General features: G+C 36.6%; 1 protein-coding gene across 1 annotated transcript in view; it reads left to right on the forward strand.

Moving 5' to 3' along the window:
• The window catches only part of LOC110445247, a 46,922-nt gene extending 24,202 nt beyond the window's left edge, over nucleotides 1-22,720 (forward strand). The window contains exons 3-6 of the mRNA XM_021489749.1: nucleotides 8,546-8,598; nucleotides 13,312-13,437; nucleotides 16,854-16,998; nucleotides 17,509-22,720. Of these exons, the coding sequence (XP_021345424.1) occupies nucleotides 8,546-8,598; nucleotides 13,312-13,437; nucleotides 16,854-16,998; nucleotides 17,509-19,901 (2,717 nt within the window). The 3' untranslated portion in view covers nucleotides 19,902-22,720. The remainder of the gene's footprint in view (nucleotides 1-8,545; nucleotides 8,599-13,311; nucleotides 13,438-16,853; nucleotides 16,999-17,508) is intronic.
• The last annotated feature ends 838 nt before the right edge of the window (nucleotides 22,721-23,558 follow it).

The raw sequence follows: 23,558 nt of genomic DNA on the forward strand, positions 1-23,558 counted from the left end.
TCTTCTTCCCTATAGCAGCATGTTACTGGCATCATGATCAAGATAAAATGAATGAAAACAAACTAAGGTTAAGTGAGGTACCAGTACTGTTCAAAATATGTACTTCTCAAGCGAGGCCCTGTTCAAGTTAGGTACTGTTCAATTTATAGGTACGGTTCAATTGAAGTAGTGTTTAAGTTAGTTACTGTTCAAGAGAGGTACTTCCCAGGCGAGGTACTATTGAGTTGAAGCAAGGTACAGTGTTCAAAAACAAATATTTACCAATCACTTGTTCTGAAATATTATGAAAACAAATTTCTGCTGTTGATAAGACTTTTTAAAGTGCAAGATGAATTATCTTACAGAATGTTTTGGAAGATTTGGTGAACCTATTGTTTCTTCTTGTGAGCTGAAGACAGACACACTGCTGGAGATAGATATCAAGTCAATTTCAAGTTCTTCATCACTAGTGCCAGCCATTTATCTCCTCAGTGTAAACCTCTACATCTGTACACACCTGTCCTCATGTGTCTCTGTTTCTTTCTCACCTGTCCTCATGTTTCTCTGTTTCTTTCTCACCTGTCCTTATTTGTCTCTGTGTCTTTCTCACCTGTCCTCATGTGTCTCTGTTTCTTTCTCACCTGTCCTTATGTGTCTCTGTTTCTTTCTCACCTGTCCTTATGTGTCTCTGTGTCTTTCTCACCTGTCCTTATGTGTCTCTGTTTCTTTCAGACCTGTCCTCATGTGTCTCTGTTTCTTTTTCACCTGTCCTTATGTGTCTCTCTATGTCTTTCTCACCTGTCCTTATGTGTCTCTCTGTGTCTTTCTCCCCTGTCCTCATGTGTCTCTGTTTCTTTCTCACCTGTCCTCATGTGTCTCTGTCTCTTTCTCACCTGTCCTCATGTGTCCTTGTGTCTTTCTCACCTGTCCTTATGTGTCTCTGTGTCTTTCTCACCTGTTCTTATGTGTCTCTGTTTCTTTCTCACCTGTCCTCATGTGTCTCTGTTTCTTTCACACCTGTCCTCATGTGTCTCTGTTTCTTTCAGACCTGTCCTCATGTGTCTCTGTTTCTTTCAGACCTGTCCTTATGTGTCTCTCTGTGTCTTTCTCACCTGTCCTTATGTGTCTCTGTGTCTTTCTCACCTGTTCTTATGTGTCTCTGTTTCTTTCTCACCTGTCCTCATGTGTCTCTGTTTCTTTCAGACCTGTCCTTATGTGTCTCTCTGTGTCTTTCTCACCTGCCCTTATGAGTCTCTGTGTCTTTCACACTTGTCTTCATCTTTCTGTCTCATTCTCACCCACTCTTGCTTGACCCCCTCCTTTTTGGTGGTCTACAGCGGTATGCTACATATAGTCCACTCATTGTCTCATTATAATTACCGATACATTAAAAAACATTGAAAAAACTGAGATGGCCATAGTACCTTAATGAATAAGGTTTGGTTGGGGGACTTATTGCGATGTCAAGATAAAAGTACATTATAATGCAGAATTTGTGCATACACAATAGCTTTAAAACAAAAGGAGTAGTGTAACTGTTTGTGGATGCCCTACTTTGTTATATAACATATGACTTGCTGTTGTCCCACTTTGTCATATAGCTGTCTTGCCATTGTCCCACTTTGTCATATAGCTATGTCTTGTCATGGTTCCACTTTGTCATATAGCTATGTCTTGTCATTGTCCCACTTTGTCACAAAGCTATGTCTTGTCATTGTCCCACTTTGTCATATAGTTTTGTCTTGCCATTGTCCCACTTTGTCATATAGTTGTCTTGTCATGGTTCCACTTTGTCATATAGCTATGTCTTGTCATGGTTCCACTTTGTCATATAGCTATTTCTTGCCATTGTCCCACTTTGTCATATAGTTATGTCTTGTCATTGTCCACTTTGTCATATAGTTATGTCTTGCCATTGTCCCACTTTGTCACAAAGCTATGTCTTGTCATTGTCCCACTTTGTCATATAGTTATGTCTTGTCATTGTCCCACTTTGTCATATAGTTGTGTCTTGCCATTGTCCCACTTTGTCATATAGTTATGTCTTGTCATTGTCCCACTTTGTCATATAGTTATGTCTTGTCATTGTCCCACTTTGTCATATAGTTATGTCTTGTCATTGTCCCACTTTGTCATATAGTTATGTCTTGTCATTGTCCCACTTTGTCATATAGTTATGTCTNCCACTTTGTCATATAGCTATGTCTTGTCATTGTCCCACTTTGTCATATAGCTATGTCTTGTCATGGTTCCACTTTGTCATATAGCTATGTCTTGTCATGGTTCCACTTTGTCATATAACATATGATTTACCGTTGTCACAATGTCTTATGACTTTCAGTGGCTCTACCTTTTGCCCCACTACTAAAATACATTTGGAAGGCTGTCAATAAATTGTTTTCTTGATTGCACCCTCAGTCAATTTTATGTATTTGTTAAGTGTCAATATCTCATTTTGAATCTAAATTTAGATTCACAGTCTATCTATTTTCATGTGTCTAATCATACATAAAACTGAATAATGTTTGTGAATCATATATGTTTATAATTTGTTCCATTGCTAATGTATTGGTGTGCCACCACGTTCATGACATGAATTACAGTATCACGTGTTGAAAACATACATATCTACTTGAAATTCCAGGCCAGAAATTTAATATCAAGCATACATTATGTAAACCTTTTACAAAGTGCCAGATCCATATCAAGTTAAATTGATTAGGTTACCTAAATTGATTAGGTAACCTTCCTCCCCCACCCCCCGCGTAGTGTGTAATGGGATGGCCCAATATTCCAGGGGGACGAAGCAGAAATATACTGAATTCCATGGAGGGTTAGTTTACTGATGGAGTGATAAGGGGGGGGTATCAGATGACTGTATCAGCACCTTATGTTTTGTGAAAACTTGTCTATACAGGCTCTACCTAATATGCATACAGATGATTTGTGATAAGATGCTCTGCACTCCTTACCTGTGTTACTTCCACAATGTGCCCCACAGGTATTTCCTCCTCTACTCAAATTACCTCACAGGAAGTGTTTAGTTCCACATCAGGATAAATGGCTGTCGACTTTACTGACTGTTGCCACACTTTGTCTAATGGCTGTATCTAACCACTGTCGCAATTTGTCAGTTGACAGGCTCTGACTATTGCTACACTTTGTCAGATGACTGGCTCTGATTATTGCTGCACTTTGAAAGTTGACAGGATCTGACTATTGCTGCACTTTGTCAGTTGACAGGATCTGACTATTGCTCTACTTGGTCAGATGACTGGCTCTGACTATTGCCCTATTTTGTCAGTTGACAGGCTCTGACTATTGCCCTACTTTGTCAGTTGACAGGATCTGACTATTGCCCTATTTAGTCAGATGATTGGCTCTGACTATTGCCCTGTTTTGTCAGATGATTGGCTCTGACTATTGCCCTACTTTGTCAGATGTCTGGCTCTGACTATTGCTGCACTTTGTCAGTTGACAGGCTCTGACTATTTCCTCACTTTGTCAGATGACGGGCTATTACTATTACTGCACTTTGTCAGTTGACAGGCTCTGACTATTGCCTTATTTTGTCAAATGACTGGCTCTGACTATTTCCCCACTTTGTCAGATGACGGGCTATTACTATTGCCACCATTGGTCAGATGACTGAAAAGGCTCACTCTGTCAAAAAGAAATGACATTTGTTGCAGCCAGCAAAACCTTGTAAAATTCCTGACAGATCACAAGAATAAGAAGAAAGTAGTAAAAGACACACCAGTACATCAGGGTGATTTATCAAAAACCTCATTATATCTCGATCAGTCATATTTGTATCCTGCCTTCAGCTCCCCTTCTACAGTAACCACATATTTTCCTCCTGTAAATTACCTGTAATTTATCACTTATTAATGCGATCATGAATAGTAGTGGCTTTATAAAACACAAGATTATGTGAGGCCCAAGCTCTTCTGTTTACAACCACAGACCAGACTTACAATGTCTGGTGATGAAAAATGACTATTTTGTTGTGAAATGATAATTATGTATTTGTCTCTTTCAACTATACCCTTTGATATTTTTGCTATAGGCTATATATAATTATTTTTTCGCATGTACTATTAGCGTTAAATGTGGGTCTAGTTGTTCTGTAGTATTAACATATCATTCACATTAATTATCTTGCTATAACCATCCGTGGAAACAAATTATTGTTAATATTTATTTCCAAATAAAGACAAGTACATAATAGACCAGTGTAAGAAGTAAAAGAGTACAAGAATATGTTAGTGATGCTGAGGGCTACAGTCTGCATCTTTGAGGTTCATTAACTATAAATCTATACCTGACAGTTTATCAATTACCAAATTATTGGCCATCATGTTGTCACTAAAAAAATTATCTTCCATTACTAACTTAATAATGAATACTTCAAAAATAAAGATGTGAGTGGGTATATTAGGGTTATTAATGTACTAGATATCGATTCAGTCACAATGTGACGGGAACAGTTGTACCAAATGATATCGGATCTGGCATTGTTGTGTGGACAATGGTCGCAGAAAAAAACCGGGAAATGGATGAAAATAAGCTTGATTGATAGAAAACTTAAAGGAAATAGGATTATGATTAAAAATCAATGGAATTAAGGAAACTGACACCAGACAGTGATTGTTAGTAGCCTGGTGATTTACAATGGTCAGCTGAAACTGGACGGTGGACACCTGGTGTAAGTGACCATTAGGTACATCTAAAACGTGTTTACCCCTAATCATAGGACACAGGAACAGGTAAAGTATCACAGATCACAGGACACTGGCATAGGTTATCGATTCTTTTGGACCTCTGGCAACGCTTTAGGTATTATGTCCAGTTTTGATCTGGAAGTTGGCCAAAATTGGACATTATCTGTGGTCATTGAAGCCTAGGACTGACCACAATAAACATCAACACAGCACATTTCATTACTGAGTAAAATCTGAATGTTTTTCTTATCAACAATTGTGGTTTAGGAAAAGACAAAGTGATGTTGGTGGCTGTCAGGTATTAGAGGGTTCATTCAGGGGACAAGCACAGCACCAACAGGATTTCGGAGCGTATCCTCTAACCAAAATTGATTTCTACTATACACCAACATATATCCTCTACCACAAATTGATTTCTAATAAGCAGAAATCAAGAAAAAAAAAATAATCTGATTATTGTTTAATAAGGTAAATCAAAGATGTCACTGACAATTATCTTTATAGCCAAACCAGTGTTACTTCTGAGAAATGCCAATTGATCTTGAATCAGTCAAATTAGTCGAGTTCATGATCATAATGCTGGTATGAATAAATTGAAAGTAAATGTCAAACCCATCTATAAGGACCGCTTAAGTGTGAAAGAAAAGTAATGGTCATTGTATACAGTAAGTCATTGTAGACAGGTGTCGATGTAGACAAGTGTGCATTGTAGACAGGTAGACAATGTAGACAGGTGTTGTTGTAGATAGGTTTTACTAGTTATAGACAGGTGGTTGCTATATATAGATGGTCTTTCAGGGAGGTTTGTATATGTTATCAGAGATAATATCATCTTTGTCAATTTAACATTAGTTTGTTGGCCCCAAGCAAAAACAATCCATTTGGCTTGTGTCAGCTGGACAGGTATTTTTGTCCCATTGACTCCATTTTATTGTGATGGAGAACAGTAGGATTTTGATGTATTAACTCTTGGGTCCTGGTGTTTTTCAGAGAAAGGTGTTGCGTTGATTACAGAAAGTATTAATGTGCACACAATGTAGCCTGAAAAAATGTACCATCATCATCACACCATAGGACCAGTATATTCCAGTACTAATGGTGCTGGGTGATTGGCAGGTTACTGTTGATGATTTTGGACTACCTGGTTAAGATTCCCGAGCGTATCTATATTATCTATGTATAGTGAATGTATATTGAAGAGAAAAATAATACTTATCAGCTCAGGACCTTTTTATAGGATATGTTAGGTAATATTGTGTGCTATATAAACGCTACAGCTCTGGGGCCTGTTCTGACCAGTGTTGGTTATGTAAATGAAGTTAAACATGTGACCTGTGACTGAAGTTGATTATAAGTTTATCATTGACTCGTCATGTAACAAAGCTTCTCATACAAACCTACATGTTCCTAGTCCTGGTACAGTATTAGGCTATCTCAAAGCTAATTCATCTTTATCTGATGTTATAGTCAACAAGGAAGAGATAGTATCCTGGCTGATGGATTTTAAAGTAAAATAGAAACACATCTGTATATATCATTATACAATGTATATATTATAACAGCAGTAAATTGATCCTTACGTACGCATGAAGAAATGATATAAAAAGAAAAAATCCCGATAACATGTCATTAGCGCTTTCATCTCATCATGGAGTCTACAGAATCTTCTTGATGAGATGAAAGTTTCTTTTCATATTTTTTTTTATATGATTTTATTTTATGTATACCAATGTCAACACACAAGGACAAAATCAGAACCCAAATTTGATTTGTAATCATGCATTTGCATCATGAAACCCCGCTAAAAACCAGGTGCTCTAGACTGTTTCCTGCACCACTCGTGGCGTCCATCCCAGTGTTCCCTGTCAGTACTAGGACAGAAAACATGATTTTAGTTGTCTAGCAATTTTAGTTCACACAAAGTATTTTAACCAAGATTTTCTAGTTTTCTGTAATTAAACAAGGAGATTTGATTGTTGATATCTCGTAAAATTGTACACCATATATATTGATATAGCTAATTGTTGCTTACATTTTTTAAATTAAATCCTTGCATACAAGTTGTTGGAAGATAGTTTTAAATATAAGGGCTCACTAAAAAGTGCTCTACAGTATAACAGTATAGAGTAGAATTAGAAAAGAGAAGCAATGACACTACAATTCCTACCACTCTACATATATTACAGTATAGAGTAGAATTAGAGGAGAGAAGCAATGACACTATAAAACTCCTACCTTTGTTATGGCTGAAGGTATTATTTTAGGATAAAACATGAACCGTTTATATTTATTTCACTCCCACTTGATCATCCATACTGACATTGCTTGCCTTCAAATTGCCTCGCATGCAGAAACAAGTGATCACAGAGCCAACATACTCGCACACCAAATCAATCATTTACTTGGGATTACGAGATATAGACACCTGCAATAACTTTGATGTGAAATATCTTACATAAACACCTGGTAGAATTTATCGGGTGAATTCAGTTCTAGCAAACAAAAAAGTTCAAAATGAACATTTTTTCCAGAGCGAACTGTATTTGTCTAGTACTTTATCAATATCATCACAGGCTTGGAGAAGTCCTTGAAAAAGAGGGCTGTACATGTATAAGACTAGGAGAGAAAGTGCTGCAAGACATCGCAGTGACAGATAATGATCTATATGGCTGACATGGCTCTGTCATCAGCGACAATTGTCTAAATACGGGCGAGGGCCACACCCGAATGGTAGACCATGTAAAACACATGTAAGAATGCTCTATATTAGCACTACCTGGACAGAAACAGGCATGTGTCACCTGTTACTACCACACACAGGTTCATAAATATCCCACCTGTATAGACTTACCTGTATACCACATGCACAGGGCCTGTCACTCAACACTTTTTTGTACAGTCACACAAATTGACATTTGAAATCTCCATTGTTTATTTATATCAGTGATTCTTACTATTAAGAATTATTACGACAACATCAATGTTGATATCTATTGGTGTTCAGTTTTCTTTGGCCAAATCTTTCATATTTGTTTTTCAAGAAGGAAAACAAATACTAAAGATTTTGCCAAAGGATACCTAACACCAATAGATATCAACGTTCATCAAGGATAGAAAAATATCTACCATTTCTGGTATCCATGACCCATGTCATTGCTACAGCACAAACTGCCTTGACCAATTAGCACTGTTGGATCAAACCTTTACCGTACACTTTGGTATTGAATCTGTCCCACATGCTGTGTCCTTTAGCCAGGCTTGTGCTACGTTATATTTGCTGAACTTCGGGTAATCATTCTACAGTTCAACTTTCTCCGTCAGATTACATTATGTTAAATTTGCAATACTTACCATCTAATGTCTTTGTCTACTTTCTCCGTCAGATTACATTATGTTAAATTTGCAATACTTACCATCTAATGTCTTTGTCTACTTTCTCTGTCAGATTACACTATGTTTGCAATACTTACCATCTAATGTCTTTGTCTACTTTCTCCGTCAGATTACATTATGTTTGTAATACTTACCATCTAATGTCTTTGTCTTACACACTTTTTTTCATTTTTCGTGGCCTTCTGTTTAACCTCAGCAAAGATCATCGTTGGTTGGTAGATTGTTTCTGAGGTCTTTTTAATTCTCTGTGGCTGTCTGGTAGTGGTAGCTACCTATACAACTAATGGTTCTATGGTAGCTGACTGTAGAAAAGGTTTTGTTATTCTGGTACTCATGGCTGTTTTACAATACAGTTAACAAAGTCCAACCAGTTCAAAGGAAAAAAAAAAGTTTTATCTAGAAATATTTGAAAACGTGCAATTTGTTAACTTTGTCTTTCTGTCTTTCAGGAGTGAGCTATCTCCAATGTAAAGAGTACAAAGGTTCTCCTGTAAAACCAAAGGTGAGTACCCTACTGATGGCGCCCTCTAGTGGCACGGACAGAAGTCATTCAAAGCATGCACTGCTCTGTCATGTGACAACTACATACAGCATGCATCTTCATATAATTACATTTATGTGACAAAAAGCATACACCATCATCTGACAGTGACAAAATCCATACAAATTTCAAGGCAATACTTATAATTCTAATCAAGCATATCGGACGTATTTCTGCTTACTACGGTAGGTAAATGTACTGAACCCATAAATTTGTTGGATGCAGTGTTTGTTCAAACGAGTTTATCAGATCGGCTTACGGCGCCATCAAATGTACGTCTGCCACCTATGTGTGACTCGCTTATCAGACTGTTTTCTCAACGTCAATGGGTCATCCAATTAACTTGACCCCACTGTCCATTATTGTACACGAATTATAACACCTTTTGCCATCTGAAGCTTGATAATTGACTTTACAAGTTAGACAAAAGCATTGATTAACTCGCAGTCGTACAGCGCGCGCTGATCTGTGACGGCCCTGATTATATTTACGCAATCAGTGTCAGCCAAAATACACACGTAAGCTCGAGTAGACTGATCGTTTTCTGGGACAAAGATACAGAGTTTCCCCATTTTTAAAAATAAGTAGTCAATTTAGTAACCACATCAAGTTTTGAGTAGCCAATAAAAAATAAAAGTAGCCAATGGCTACTTTGGCTACCGACAGCGTGAGCCCTGACATCCGGTCATGACGAAAAGCATACACGAACATCCGCTAATGACAAAAAGCATACACAAACACCCGGTAATAACAAAAGCATACACCAACACCCGACAATGACAAAATGCATACACCAACATCCAACAGTGACAAAAAAGCATACACGAACATCCGGTCATGACAAAAAGCATACACCAACACCCGACAGTGACAAAATGCATACACCATCATCCAACAGTGACAAAAAAGCATACACGAACATCCGGTCATGACAAAAAGCATACACCAACACCCGACAGTGATAAAAAGCATACACCATCATCTGACAGTGACAAAAAAGCATACACGAACATCCAGTCATGACAAAAAGCATACACCATCATCCAACAGTGACAAAAAAGCATACACCATCATCTGACAGTGACAAAAAAGCATACACCATCATCTGACAATGACAAAAAAGCATACACAATCGTTTACCAGTAATAGAATGGCGTTGCCCCATGAAATGACATTGACAGAGTGGATGTATGTGGCTATGAGAAAACTTGGGTTGTGTGGTGTGTTAAATTGTGTAACATTCCTACCTGTCTGTTTCTGTCCACACTAATGTCAAAGCATAACCGTAAAAGTCACACACTGACGCTTCAACATACAGCTATAATGGTATCCTTGGGAAGGTCTGGTAGGACCTCATCATTGATTTTAAAGATTTATGCTGTCTTTCATTTTGATTTTAGTTTCTTTCCAGATGTCCTTACAAACCTTTTAATATGACATACCTTAAAAACACTATTCTTTGTGAGAATGACAATACGCGTATACTCAACCTTCAGGAAGGTATGCCATTGAATCCTCTATTTGTGATCATGAAAATGTAAATGCGGTTTTATATAGCTTATTTAATGTACGTTATACTATACAGTTCGTGTCGCATATAAAATTAATTGAGCAGCCCTTCGAAATCAAAAAAGTAAAAACAGATGTTTTTCATAACATATTTTTTGAGCAGAAAACCTGGACATAGACTCTCATCAGATCTCAGTATTATAGAAAAACACATGAAATTTCTATTGTTGTGCTGTTGAGTCGGTGTTTTCTAATACTGGGATATATATAGAGTTACCTTCCCTTTGTGTGGGCTGTGTGGGGACGTGATTGTCGTGCCACATACAGACATGTTTATAGGCCAGGCATGTAACTCGCACCTACAAAGTAGGTCCCATAGAACAAAACATGGATAGTATAAATACCGCAGTCTCTTGTGTGTCCACATCTTATTCAAATTCTATGAGAAGCTTAAAACTTCCAGCTTTTGTTATCTAAAGATCTTAAATGTTCCGGTGAATGTTTTTTATTATGAATGAGAAGTAAGAGTTTTATGGAGCGTTTTGTATATTGGATTTTTACCTCAGGTTTATATATTATGTGAATGTCTATGTCATAAATACCTTCAAAGATTTTTACATTTTAGAATAACTGAAAATATAGAAGTTGTTTGCTTCAAATCCAAGGATGCCAAATCTATCTATATGTGTCCATACCTGTACAGTGTGTGACAGATAAACTTGTATACACTGGTGCTGGTCCTATTTTACAGGTGTGCCACAGATACACCTGTATAGCTGGTTCTGTTTTAAAAAAGTGTTCCACTCATATACCTGCATGTATATACTGGTACTACATGGTCCTATTTCACAGGTGTGCCACAGATATACCTGTATAAACTGGTACTGGTCCTATTTTACAGGTGTGCCACAGATACACCTGTATATACTGGTATGACTGGTCCTATTTTACAGGTGTGCCACAGATATACCAGTATATACTGGTACTGGTCTTATTTTACAGGTGTGCCACAGATATAACTGTATATACTGGTATGAATGGTTCTATTATTCAGGTGTGCCACAGATATACCTGTATTAGACTGGTATGAATGGTCCTATTATTCAGGTGTGCCCCAGTTATACCAGTATTTACTGGTACTGGTCCTAATATTCAGGTGTGCCACAGTTATACCAGTATTTACTTGTACTGGTCTTATTTTACAGGTGTGCCACAGATATTCCAGTATATACTGGTACTGGTCTTATTTTACAGGTGTGCCACAGATATACCAGTATATACTGGTACTGGTCTTATTTTACAGGTGTGCCACAGATATACCAGTATTTACTGGTACTGGTATGACGTGGACCTATTTTACAGGTGTGCCACAGTTATACCAGTATTTACTGGTTCTGGTCTTATTTTACAGGTGTGCCACAGATATAAGTGTATATACTGGTATGAATGGTTCTATTATGCAGGTGTGCCACAGATATACCTGTATTAGACTGGTATGAATGGTCCTATTATTCAGGTGTGCCCCAGTTATACCAGTATTTACTGGTACTGGTCTTATTTTACAGGTGTGCCACAGTTATACCAGTATATACTGGTACTGGTCCTATTTTACAGGTGTGCCACAGTTATACCTGTATATACTGGTACTGGTCCTATTTTACAGGTGTGCCACAGTTATACCAGTATATACTGGTACTGGTCCTATTTTACAGGTGTGCCACAGATATACCTGTATTTACTGGTACTGCTATGACCGACTTTGTTTTATGTCTCTGACTTTGTGATGTAACAGACTTTATTTTGAATCTCTGACTTTAAGATTTGACTAATCAATGCTGTGTCTGACAAGTTTATGTATCAGACTTTGTGATTTGACAAAGATTTGAAGACAGCAGTGAGAACTTGGATGACAAACAGAAAAGAAAGACCATTACAAGCCTTCATGGGGTGATTGTCCGTGCTTTGTTCTCTTTGGAGAAGTATTTATTGCAGATTTACAACATGAGAAAAGTCTGAAAACTGCATGATCATCGTATTATCTGTCATAATTCTTTTTTATGAGCAAGATCAAAAGATAGAACCTTTCTGTTTGTAAGAGATAGCACTTCCCTTGTAGAAAAGCTTCTCAAATACCAGATAATCTGGTTATGTAAATGTATATGGGAAACTAAACATTGTCCTTCAGTGAAGCCTTTCATTTCTGGTTCAATTAAAATCAAACCTGTTCTGTGGGCCTCGATAATAATAACACTCATTACCCAGTAAATGTAAAAATACTGTACGCAATGATAACACAATAACAACCCGTGGAATTGGTTTATAGCTTATGTCAGTGATGACAACAGCATAAAACAGTTAATAATTCATCAAAAGAATTTATGTAAAAAGTAGGTGTATTACAGTGCCATGTTTTAATCTAGACAAAAGTCTAAATGATACGTATATATACCTTGTCTAAATGAAAGAATTTATATCATTATTGTAAGTCTAAAAAAATGTCTACAAATCCTTGTTTAAATATCAAAATACATGCCGTCTTGTTTTTACTTGTTTAAAAGTGACAGCTTTTCCAGAAAGTTTAAAACTTTCCCTTCCACTTAATATCATATTGCTTAATATCACATCTCTCCTAATATCATGCTTCCCTTTAATCGCAATATTTCTCTATATACTTTGTTTGTGATTTAGCTGGTTTTACATCATGTCTTTTGACATGTACCGTTTTCATTTGCCTTGACACATAAAATTATCATGTTAAAAACTACTTCTGCATTTTGAAACATATGGCACTTGTAATTGCCCTTAAGGTCCATTTTCACACATTTGTTTAGAGTATGTAAAACTATCTATTGAATTTAAGTAAAAGAGGTATCTAGTTTTTATGAGTTTGGACAAAAATGGATTGATATTTCAGGTCAAAAGTATGATTTTAGACATGGACTTACGACTTTTTTCTTCATACTAAACGATGTGTAGTTTTCACAGAAAAATAGAGGTCCTCTTGATGTCACATTCCACTTAATATCACAATTTCCTCTGATAAATGACACATGACATTAAAAGGAATTTGTGAATGTTTTTACTGGTTCATTTTCTTTCATGAGAAACCAGACAAAGATGTTAGATGACTTTGTTTCTACAATTACTTTGTCTGAACTTTTTCAGGTGCCACAGACCAATGGAGGGAAGGAGACATCCAAGAAAAACTGGGCGTCCTTGCCAGTGGGGGACGTACCAGGACTACAGAGGAATGGGTCTGTGGGCTCCCTTGATGATGGACTCATGTCTATGGTAAGGTCAAGGTCAAACACGTTAATGTGTGGAAGTCAATATCATGGTCCAATAAATCTTCAGTGTATGGTAAGGTTATCATACGTTTAGTTGAATATGTTAAACAACAATAGTGTATGTTTGTATACTGCTGTAGTGGAATTGGATTGGACTGATTGCTAGTGACCAGGTACTGGTCAGTTAGTTAGGGTGTTCATCTAGAGTTTAGAGGTCCTGGGTTTAAATACCAGACTGGCCATGCATTTTTCCTAGCTATCGGAGTGTCCATTCATCTGTTTGTAGAGACAAGCTTGTCCATGCCACGTTTTTTTTTTTATATAAGTACGTAGTTTTCAATAAAACTTTCGGACAATTTATCAATGTTTAAAGTGATTTTTCATTGTTAATGGTATTAGTTTCCAAACATTTCACCCTAAGACAGTATCAGGGGTATTATCTAGCCTGCAGCTTATGGTTCTAGTACATAGTTGTCAATTATATTCATGTCTATAGGGTTCACTGAGGCCTGGGGTCAACAAATACTTTATTTAAAAACCAGCATACAGTATAGATATATTTTTCACATTGACAAAATGTTCAAAGTGCATTTATTGTCAAAGTATTTTTTTCTTAATTGATTTAACCTTTTGGTGAAGAACAGAAAATTAAATAATAAATCAATTTAAGATTTCATATTTCTTACAAAATAACTTGTTTTAAAGTTGAACAGGTCAACCATTATTGAGTTGTTCATGCTGTGATTTCCTATCCACGCATTTACTTTTATTCTTGTCCAATCAAGTGCTAGAAATTTTACCCTATTTTCTAGCAGAATGATCACTTTCTGGCGCCACAAAGCATTGAGCATGTCAGCGGAAATTTGAACAAACGGCTAATGTATGTCGGCCTATTGTACAGCTTTGGTGTGGCTCCCCCTGTAAAGTTACTCGGTGCAAATATTTTGAGTGCAGAGATTTATCTGATGGACATGAAAAGAAGTGAATTATACATAAGTAAAACTCAAAAGACCCTTGAAATACCAGACTCAGTCAATTTAAATTTACGAATAAAAACAACTTTATTGTTAGAATTTTTTCACAGCATAGATATACAGTGTATGCCTTTTGTTATTGAACAATAACAGCCAAATAGATCATGTTAAACTGACCGAAATATTCACTGGAAACTAACAACTGATTCGTACCCGATAAAGTCATAGTGTTTATACTACTGTCTAAAATAGGCGATGACACATCGAGGGTATAAATTGTTGGGTCATTGTGTGGTCAGGGATCGTCACTGAAAGGCTTGGTCAGTGGTCAGTTTTTAAATGCCAGGGGCAAACTGGGATGTTTATACATGTATTAGGATAATGCCAAACAGAGATTAATAGCAATGATCGTGTCCGAGTGGAGTTTTCAACCTAAATAGTATTTTCAATTCGTATTTTAGGCATTTAGATTAAATATGAATAGTATTTTGAGATAACTTCTTGTTTATTATGATAAATATAAGAAATAAGAAATTAGTGATTATAAAAGGCCTGTATGTATCGTATCAAGATAAATGAATGTGTTGAATGTTACGACAATAATTGTGCTGTACCTCCCAGAAACTGCTGTATACCAAACGCTGGCTTCATTTAATTGGTTGTATACAGCTGAGAGTTTTCATATATATATATCTAAGGTTGACAACTCTGAATGTTGGTGAAAGGTTTCTTCACCACACAGGGATTACCACATACGGCCCCCACCCATCAAGTATAGCGCTGTGACATATGGTATTGGTGACCTTGACATGACCTTCACTAGACAGAACTATACAGGGCCTCACTCTTCTTGTATAGTTTATGATGTATGGTATAATAAATGAACTACAGGCCTTTCTGTACTTTTGTTTGGATACGTATACACCAATAGGTATACACTTGTCCTGGTATTGAGCGACCTCTGACTGACCTCTGACTGATGTTGGTCATTAGATCACCCAATCAGTCGGATATATTAACAGTCTCAAAATGAGATTCATGTGTCCTGTTAATAGTTTTTCAGTGGATTTTTTTTATCTTGAAATTCCTTTTTAACTCATTCACCCCTAAAGCCCCATTTGAACTCTTCCTATTCAAAGGTTGGAATAGTTTGAGCTAAATCTTGATAACATAAAGTAGATATCTAACTAGATATAGGTGACAAAGAACTAGCCATTAAAATTATATACATATATATATAGTAGCACTTCAACTGTACTTAAGGTCAAATCTACTTAACTTTTAACCTTCGTTTAACATTTATGCATTACAAAAGTAATCACTTTAATTTCTCCTAATATAGTTTTATCAGGGGTGTTATAAGTGTTTTTAAAAAATTGTGAATTTATTTTTGTAGTCATAGTATATGGTTTTTGATCTTGATGAAACCGGTTTAAACTTCAGGGATATATATATATATATAGATCCCAACATTATTACATTAATTTGTGATTCACTTTTATGAAGAGATATACAGGTATGCATACAAATATACAAACAGGCAATACCTGTTCACCATAAGAACACACCTGTTTGTCACGGAAGTTAGAACAGATAAATCATTATAATTACCTGTAGGATTTATAATTTCTATGTGATGGGTCGGGTTGAGTTAGATGACTGAACTAAATTTAAGTTTTGACTTAATTATCATTTTATATACTAGCTCACAAAGACTGTTTGTCAAGTCACTGATCTTTTTTACAGAATTTTATAAGTATGTTTTGTTACTTGTCATGCGAGATGAAATATACCTCTGAGGAAGAAGAACGGCTGATTCCCCTATAAATGACCCCTAACTCAGATTTATACTGTAACTACCGGGGGTATGAGCTAGTTACCTCTCTAAAGCCTGGAAGATGTTTGTGAAACATAAATGCTCCCACTTCCATGCAGTTTAATTAACGTAATTTAAAATAAAATAAATGTAAACAATAGCAATGACCTTGACTTTTGACCTTTGGTTCTTGAAATTCAAACACTTTCAAAGTATTCTCATCCTTGACCTTTGGATAAGGTTGATGAAAATCTGTTAACGAATTGTATTGCCAGGGGGTTTCACTGACAAATTCAGTTGACAAATTTCTATAAATAGTAACAATAACTTTAGCCTTGACCTTTGAACCCAAAACATGATCTTGTTTGAGGTATTCCCTTTACGTACTTGACCATTGTGTAAAGTTTGATCATCAAAATCTGTTTAGAAATAAAGTCAGTAGAGCGATGACAGAGGGACAGGACAGAACAGGACGGACATGGATTGGGTAACACTATATGGCCTCTATACAATAGCTTGGGTTGAATAAATATGAAATTGAAACCAACATTTTTCTTATTTTCAACTTAAAAGAATCAATGGCTACTCTTTCTTGTCAAACTGATGTATGTATTTGTTGCTTGACCACAGGATCCGGAAGTGACCAGTGTATGGCTACAGAGCCAGGATTTCATCGGCTTAGGCTTCAACATCGCTGGCAGTATGAGGGATGGGATTTTTGTCAGTCAGGTTCACAACAGGGGCCCAGCCATAGAGTCGGGTAAATTCAAAGTTGGTAAGTAGTATTTCACAGATTTGGATAATTTAAAGTTGGCAAATAATATGTCAGTCTGTGTTTTTGTGTATGTAATAGGTAATCAAACGTTGGTGAGTTTAAGGCTATGGGGTTGGGTATAAATTCGAAGATAGTAAGTTTTTATTCTGATATTAGGTATATACTAGTAAAATCAGCCCTAGGTTGGGTGTATTTCTGGCCAAACAATAGTAATAAATCTAATAATATCCTGTGTCTGTATATACGAAATAAAGGTGAATGTAATGATTATGACTAAGCTTCGAACAATTTAAAATATTTACTTCACAATCCACTTGCCACACAAATTGATGTGGATGTTTATATTTTGTGAAGTGTATGTGCAGATTTCCACTGGAAGCAAAGATCCAAGCAAATTTCAAATGATTGTCAAATGGTTGTATACAGTGTGTAAATACCTATGTAATATTTAACTGTTAAAGTTTCTATGCCATAAAGGCATTTGTCTGATTGATTCTTTGTGTCTTGCAGGAGACCGAATTCAAAGTGTAACTATCTCGTTTGCCAACATGGTATTTGAAGATGCCCTGACCATCCTAAGTTATGCATCCCCGTACCCTGTCAAGGTCACACTACAGAAGGAACATCAACGTCAGAAGAACCGGCGTCTCAGCGACCAAAGCACCCGCCTGGCTCATCCGTTATATCGCAGCCAATCAGTGGACACCTTAATAAAGATCAATCGGCAGGGGAAAGTGACTCCTAAAAGAAGCTTTAGTGAAATGAGATCGGAAACACGGACGAATGGCTCTCCTAAGAAGAATGTACTACATGTAAAACAGACTAGTGTCCCAGAGGAGATTAAACCCAGTCCAATACGGGCGACAGAGATTCCACAGATCAAAGTGATTCCTGCTAAGAATATTAATTTAAGCAAAGCTGTGGTGTCTTCAGATGTAATAGTTCATAACGTGGATGATATTAGCGTAGAAGTTGAAACGAAAAATGTGCAGCTAAGAAATAAAGACAATAAAAAGCTTACTCCAGCTGTTAAGTTTGTTAAGGAAGATAAGCCGACAGATTCTCCTGTGTCCCAAATCCCCGAGCCAATATTGCAAACTAACGATAGCACCGACGCCGAGACTGCCAGGGACTTTGTGGATGTATTTGATAAGTTAAACGAGGAAGATAAACTAGATATGCTACGTCTAAGTTATGAGGACCCCGACACAAGTGCTAATGAAAGTGTAGTGATACCAGAAAATGAAACAAAAGTAGAGGCTTCTTTACCTGACTTTGAAATCAAAACAGATTCTCCGGTATTAAATTCAGATTATGTTAACATAGAATTGAGGTCTCCTCCTCCCATGAAGCCAGAACGTAGGAAAAAGAAAAACTCCGGGGAAGAGGGCAGTGAGCCAGGAACACCGCAAGACTTCAGCGAAATTCCTCAGGAAATATCAAGTGAAGACATCGTACCTTCCGTCTCCATGGTATCCGAGTGTCGGCCAATCAACACACTCGAGGTCTCTGAGGATTTTATTGTTGCAAAAAAACATGACAGAGATACTAGTGTTGGTTCTAAAAGCTTTCAGTTATCTCCCCTAGTAACCAAGTCAGAAGAGTTGACTGAGGTGGCCATGCCAAGCAAACTCCCTCCAGACCTTGGACCACCGCCACCTGTCCCTAAGGAGGAGGGAGAGGACAGTGGTGGGGACTGTAGTCACACTCTCGTCGATTACAGCCTGTCTGACATGGAGAGTACATTGACCCGACCACGCAGTCCACAAATACCCATTGAAGAGGACGCAATCATGCCTCAGTTCCTCTCCAAGGAGCCACTTGAGGCAGTGATGCCTTGTTTATTCTCCCCAGCAGGGGACACTGGAGACAGCTTGCAGACAAACAAGCACCACCTACAGGATTCTGTTAGTGAGGATGATGATACTGCTGATGATGATGATGACCGAAGTTCATCTGAAAACAAAGACACAATGGTTGAAATAGAAAAAGATTTATCAGATGTGGACTTCAGCCTAAACATGACCTCTGACCCCAGCTTGTTTTCTACACCATTCCCAAAGAGGAATACCAAGGAGACGCAAAGTGGTGTGGCTTACGACATCTCTGTGCAGGAATTACATGCCATTGAATCAGAAAAGAAGAAAAATTCCCACTCCTCTGGTGATCCTAAAGGAGGTATAGCCTATGTGATTAGGGACGACATTGTAAGTGGTGTGCAACGGACAATAAATTATGAGCACAATGCAGTGTCGAAATCAATGTCATACGCAGGGACCGAGCTCTCATCGCTGGAACAGAAACAACACACAGGTTCACTGAAGGACGTCAACAAATCATCTGAAGGAGAGGAGAGTGATCTTGATTGGTCAGGAAAAAGACTGGTGCGCTCAGAATTATTCTCAGACATTCCCCAGAATGACTCGGTCAGTGATTGGACAGAACAGAAACTGGACGATGAAGGGGAAAGTACGCTGGTACTACAGAGTACTTACAATGACAATAGTGTGACTTCCTCTGAAGAAAACTTAAATGACATTGATAACCCAAGACTTATGAGGGCAAACATATTCAGGGCAAGAGAAAATCTAGCAAATTTATCAGATAATTCTGATTCTATGATTCTAACTTCTGAATCAACCAGTCACAGTGAAAGTTCTACCCCTCCACCACCCTACACTACTGCTAATGGGGAGAATTATGTAGCCATTTCCCCGGAAACAACACCCACCAAAACACCATTCAGCCTCATGGATGTGCACAATGAACAGTCCATCAGTACAGATCAGGAAAACAATGAGGTCATCACGAATGCACTTACGTCAAAGTATGAAGTGTCAGGTAATGGAGGCTTCAACGTCGCTGTGAGTACCACATCTGAGGTGGATGACACAGACTGCTAGCTAAAATGTGGGACAAAAATAAACACCACTCTGTTACGGGTCAAGATTACCTCTGCCCAACCAAAGGTCAAGGTTGATTTAAGTTGACCACTCATGAACAGTTAGAAATAACACCATATACAATTTACAAGATATACAGGCAGTGACTGTGCTAGTAAGATAACTTCAGTAACCTATTACTTCTACCTTGACCATTAATGTTGGTGATTATAGGAGGTAAGACAAGGTCAAGGTCACTATTACTGCTGCTGCCTAGGGGTCTAGGTCAGTGCTATTGCAGCATTGGAGTTTAAGTATCTGCTATTGCGGATGCTTAGTGATCAGTGTTGGTGTTTATGGTACTGTATAGGGGTCAAGGTCATTGTTAATACTGCTACCTATGAGTTAAGGTCAGAGTAATTACCATAGCTGCTTCTGACTTAAGGTCAGCTTTAATGATGGTACTGTATAGGGGTCAAGGTTAGTGTTAATACTGCTACCTATGAGTTTAGGTCAGAGTAATTACCATAGCTGCTTCTGACTCAAGGTCAATTTCAATGATGGTACTGTATAGGGGTCAAGGTCAGTGTTAATACTGCTACCTATGAGTTAAGGTCAGAGTAATTAACATAGCTGCTTCTGTCTCGAGGTCAACTTCAATGATGGTACTGTATAGGGGGCAAGGTCAGTGTTAATCCTGCTACCTATGAGTTTAGGTCAGAGTAATTACCCTAGCTGCTTCTGACTCAAGGTCAACTTTAATGATGTTACTGTATTGATCATCAATAAGCTCAGGGGCCAACATACAATCTCTGACTCAGATCAGGGGATCGGGCTTGCTACAGGACAATGAAATAGTTTTTTTGACATTTCTATTGAACTCCAATAGATATGGGTGGGCTTATTACCAGGCATGGGCTTATTGTTGGATACATATGGTAACAAAGTTGAGGGCAGTAGCTGTGTTCAAGGTCACATGTATATAGATATTCTACCTCGGTGATGTGTACTAATATAATGCCTCATATTTTCATATTTTTAAAGACTACAGAATAACGTCATTCTGGTTACGCAAGACATACTATATGTTGAACATTCCAACATGAGCTGTGTTGGAGAAGGGCCACTGTGTGGGAGGAGGGCCATGACACTTGTGTTTACTGCCATCATTGTCTATTTATCATTATAAACATAGTTTTTGTGACATGGTGAAGTCTTATGCCGGGACCTATAATTAAATGAAGGTAGTTGTTTTCTAATTACAGAACGACTGGTATAGATCACTGGTACTTTGTACTATCTTAACTGTGCATTCATACATAAAATCATCTCAAATTACGTGTCAAACAAAATTCAAGTTTTAGTGGTATACAAAATGACCATCATGCCATTCCATACTATTTACTCCTTTCCAGACACTTGAAAATGTACCAGGAATCGACACATACATGTATTGAGGTATAACATACATATGTTTGATTAACATAACATAGATCATTTATGTCTGGTATATTATGTGTATATATGTTGTACAAGGAAGGAAATGTGTCAAAAACCATGCAACTTTTTGCCAAATCATGTAAAATATCTGATATTTTCTGCTGTGACGATTAGCTGGAAAGTCATGTATGTTTGAAACCTGGTACATATATTTTGAACTCTTCATTCATCAAACATGTTTTGTGTACACACACGAAACACTAGCATGGTGAGAATTGATAGACAGCATCACCTGTAGAGTATATATTTATAATGTTGTGTAAATGATTTTACAAAGTCGTGTTTTCCTCAGAAATATTAAGTAATTTTATATGTAAATGTTAGTTTATCATTTAGCGGGCCAGAGTTTGAACTACTGGGGCAAATAGTTATCTGTCTGTACCGTGTATCTGTGTGTCCAAATATTGCTACCTCAGTTTATGATATAAATCTGTGCTCTAAGACATGTTTACTCAATCGGAGGATCTTAAGATTGGTAATGTTGTTAAAACGTCATAGGTCATAATTAAGAAAAAAACAGATTTTAAACAGATTTACTTTCCAACATTCTAGGGTTATTTCTAGATGAAACAATACTTAAAGTTAAAGGACCACAGAGAAAAAAAATAATCCATCTCAAATGTCCAATATCATGTCTATTACTTTTTCAGATCACTCATATCTTTATCTGGTGAAAGTCTTACGATGGGAACATTAAAATAAATAGTAATTGACATTAAATATAGAGTACATATTAGAAAATGTCCTAGAAGCATTAGAATTATTGTCGGCTATATACCAAAGTTTAATATTTCTAGCAGACATATGTAACTGTCAAAAAGCACTCTATATTTACATGTGTACCTCCAGCCAGTACATGTAATATGTATCCAAAGTTTCGAAAAAAATATGTTAACATGCAGACTCTGAAGAAAAATATGAACAATTAAGGCAACATTTGTCTACATGGCAGCGTATACCACCTAAAAATATTCTATAAAATTTATAGGTTGAATTTAATTATAAAGGCAAATTGTAATGGATAATAAAATAAAATTAGTAAGTTAAACGCCATAAAGACAGTGTTACAGATAGATAACACATATAGGTAATATGTAGGTTTAACTGAGTTAAATGGAATGTAATAGAGATGAAAATAAACATGCTGAAGCATTATTATTAACTACATATATATATTATTAAATTTGATCTGCAATGTCATAGCGTGAAAAAAGAAAAAATGTTCATTTTTGTGTCAAATGCAATACACAGCTTTCTGAACTAAAGGCTTATTATAGATATTGAAAAATATTGTATATATGTAAAATAAATTATTTTTATCAATAACAGGTTCTTTTTGATGTCCTATTATCATTTTTTATCAAAATCTATTTGTGTAAATACAAATAATTGTATACAAAATATATGTAATTATAAATACTTATATACAAAATATATAACATTGCTGTATATATCTTTTATCATATGTTTCCATCATTTATATATGTGTGTCTATGCATTTTGTAAAAACATTCCGTAATTAGACAAATATGTATTTAAGTGCAATATATAAAACACATTTTAAATGTTAATATTTAGGTCGCCAAAAAATACCTTATATAGTGGAACCACATTATATTGTACTTCTTACTTCCGTAAACATCCTGGATTACTAATAATTATGTCATTTTCAGACTTGACATTAGATCGTTATATAAGAAGACAACAAGTTCGTAGAGTGATCGGTTCAACTTAGCGTAAGTGAGGTTCGCTGTCGTCGCGAGAGATCTGCTGAATTCTGTATGGTGCAAATATTGAATACCCCCGGTAGTAACTTTAACCTCTACAGCAATTATTACCTCGTATCAATATCCAGTACCAAGTTAAAGGGGGTTACTATCAATGTCTGTGGGCTAAAAGGTTTAAATTTAAAAACATTCATTCGTAAAATTTTCATCGAGTTGTGAAATCAGATTCTTTGGAGTAATTGATACAGAAATCAATACTCACAAAAATAAAAGATTTGCAGTATATTTTTGGTTGTATATTTATATGCATGCCATTATCAAAAAGTTTGATACATAGTGTAATGGTATTGAAAACCAGTATATACATTTTGGATCTTATAAATCAAATCCTTTTGAATTCTGTTCAATTTAAACAAATTGCAATTGTTAAAAGATCTAATCAAGTTCAGTA

This window comes from Mizuhopecten yessoensis, unplaced genomic scaffold (assembly GCF_002113885.1).
Source record: "Mizuhopecten yessoensis strain PY_sf001 unplaced genomic scaffold, ASM211388v2 scaffold2137, whole genome shotgun sequence".
Lineage (NCBI taxonomy): Eukaryota > Metazoa > Mollusca > Bivalvia > Pectinida > Pectinidae > Mizuhopecten > Mizuhopecten yessoensis.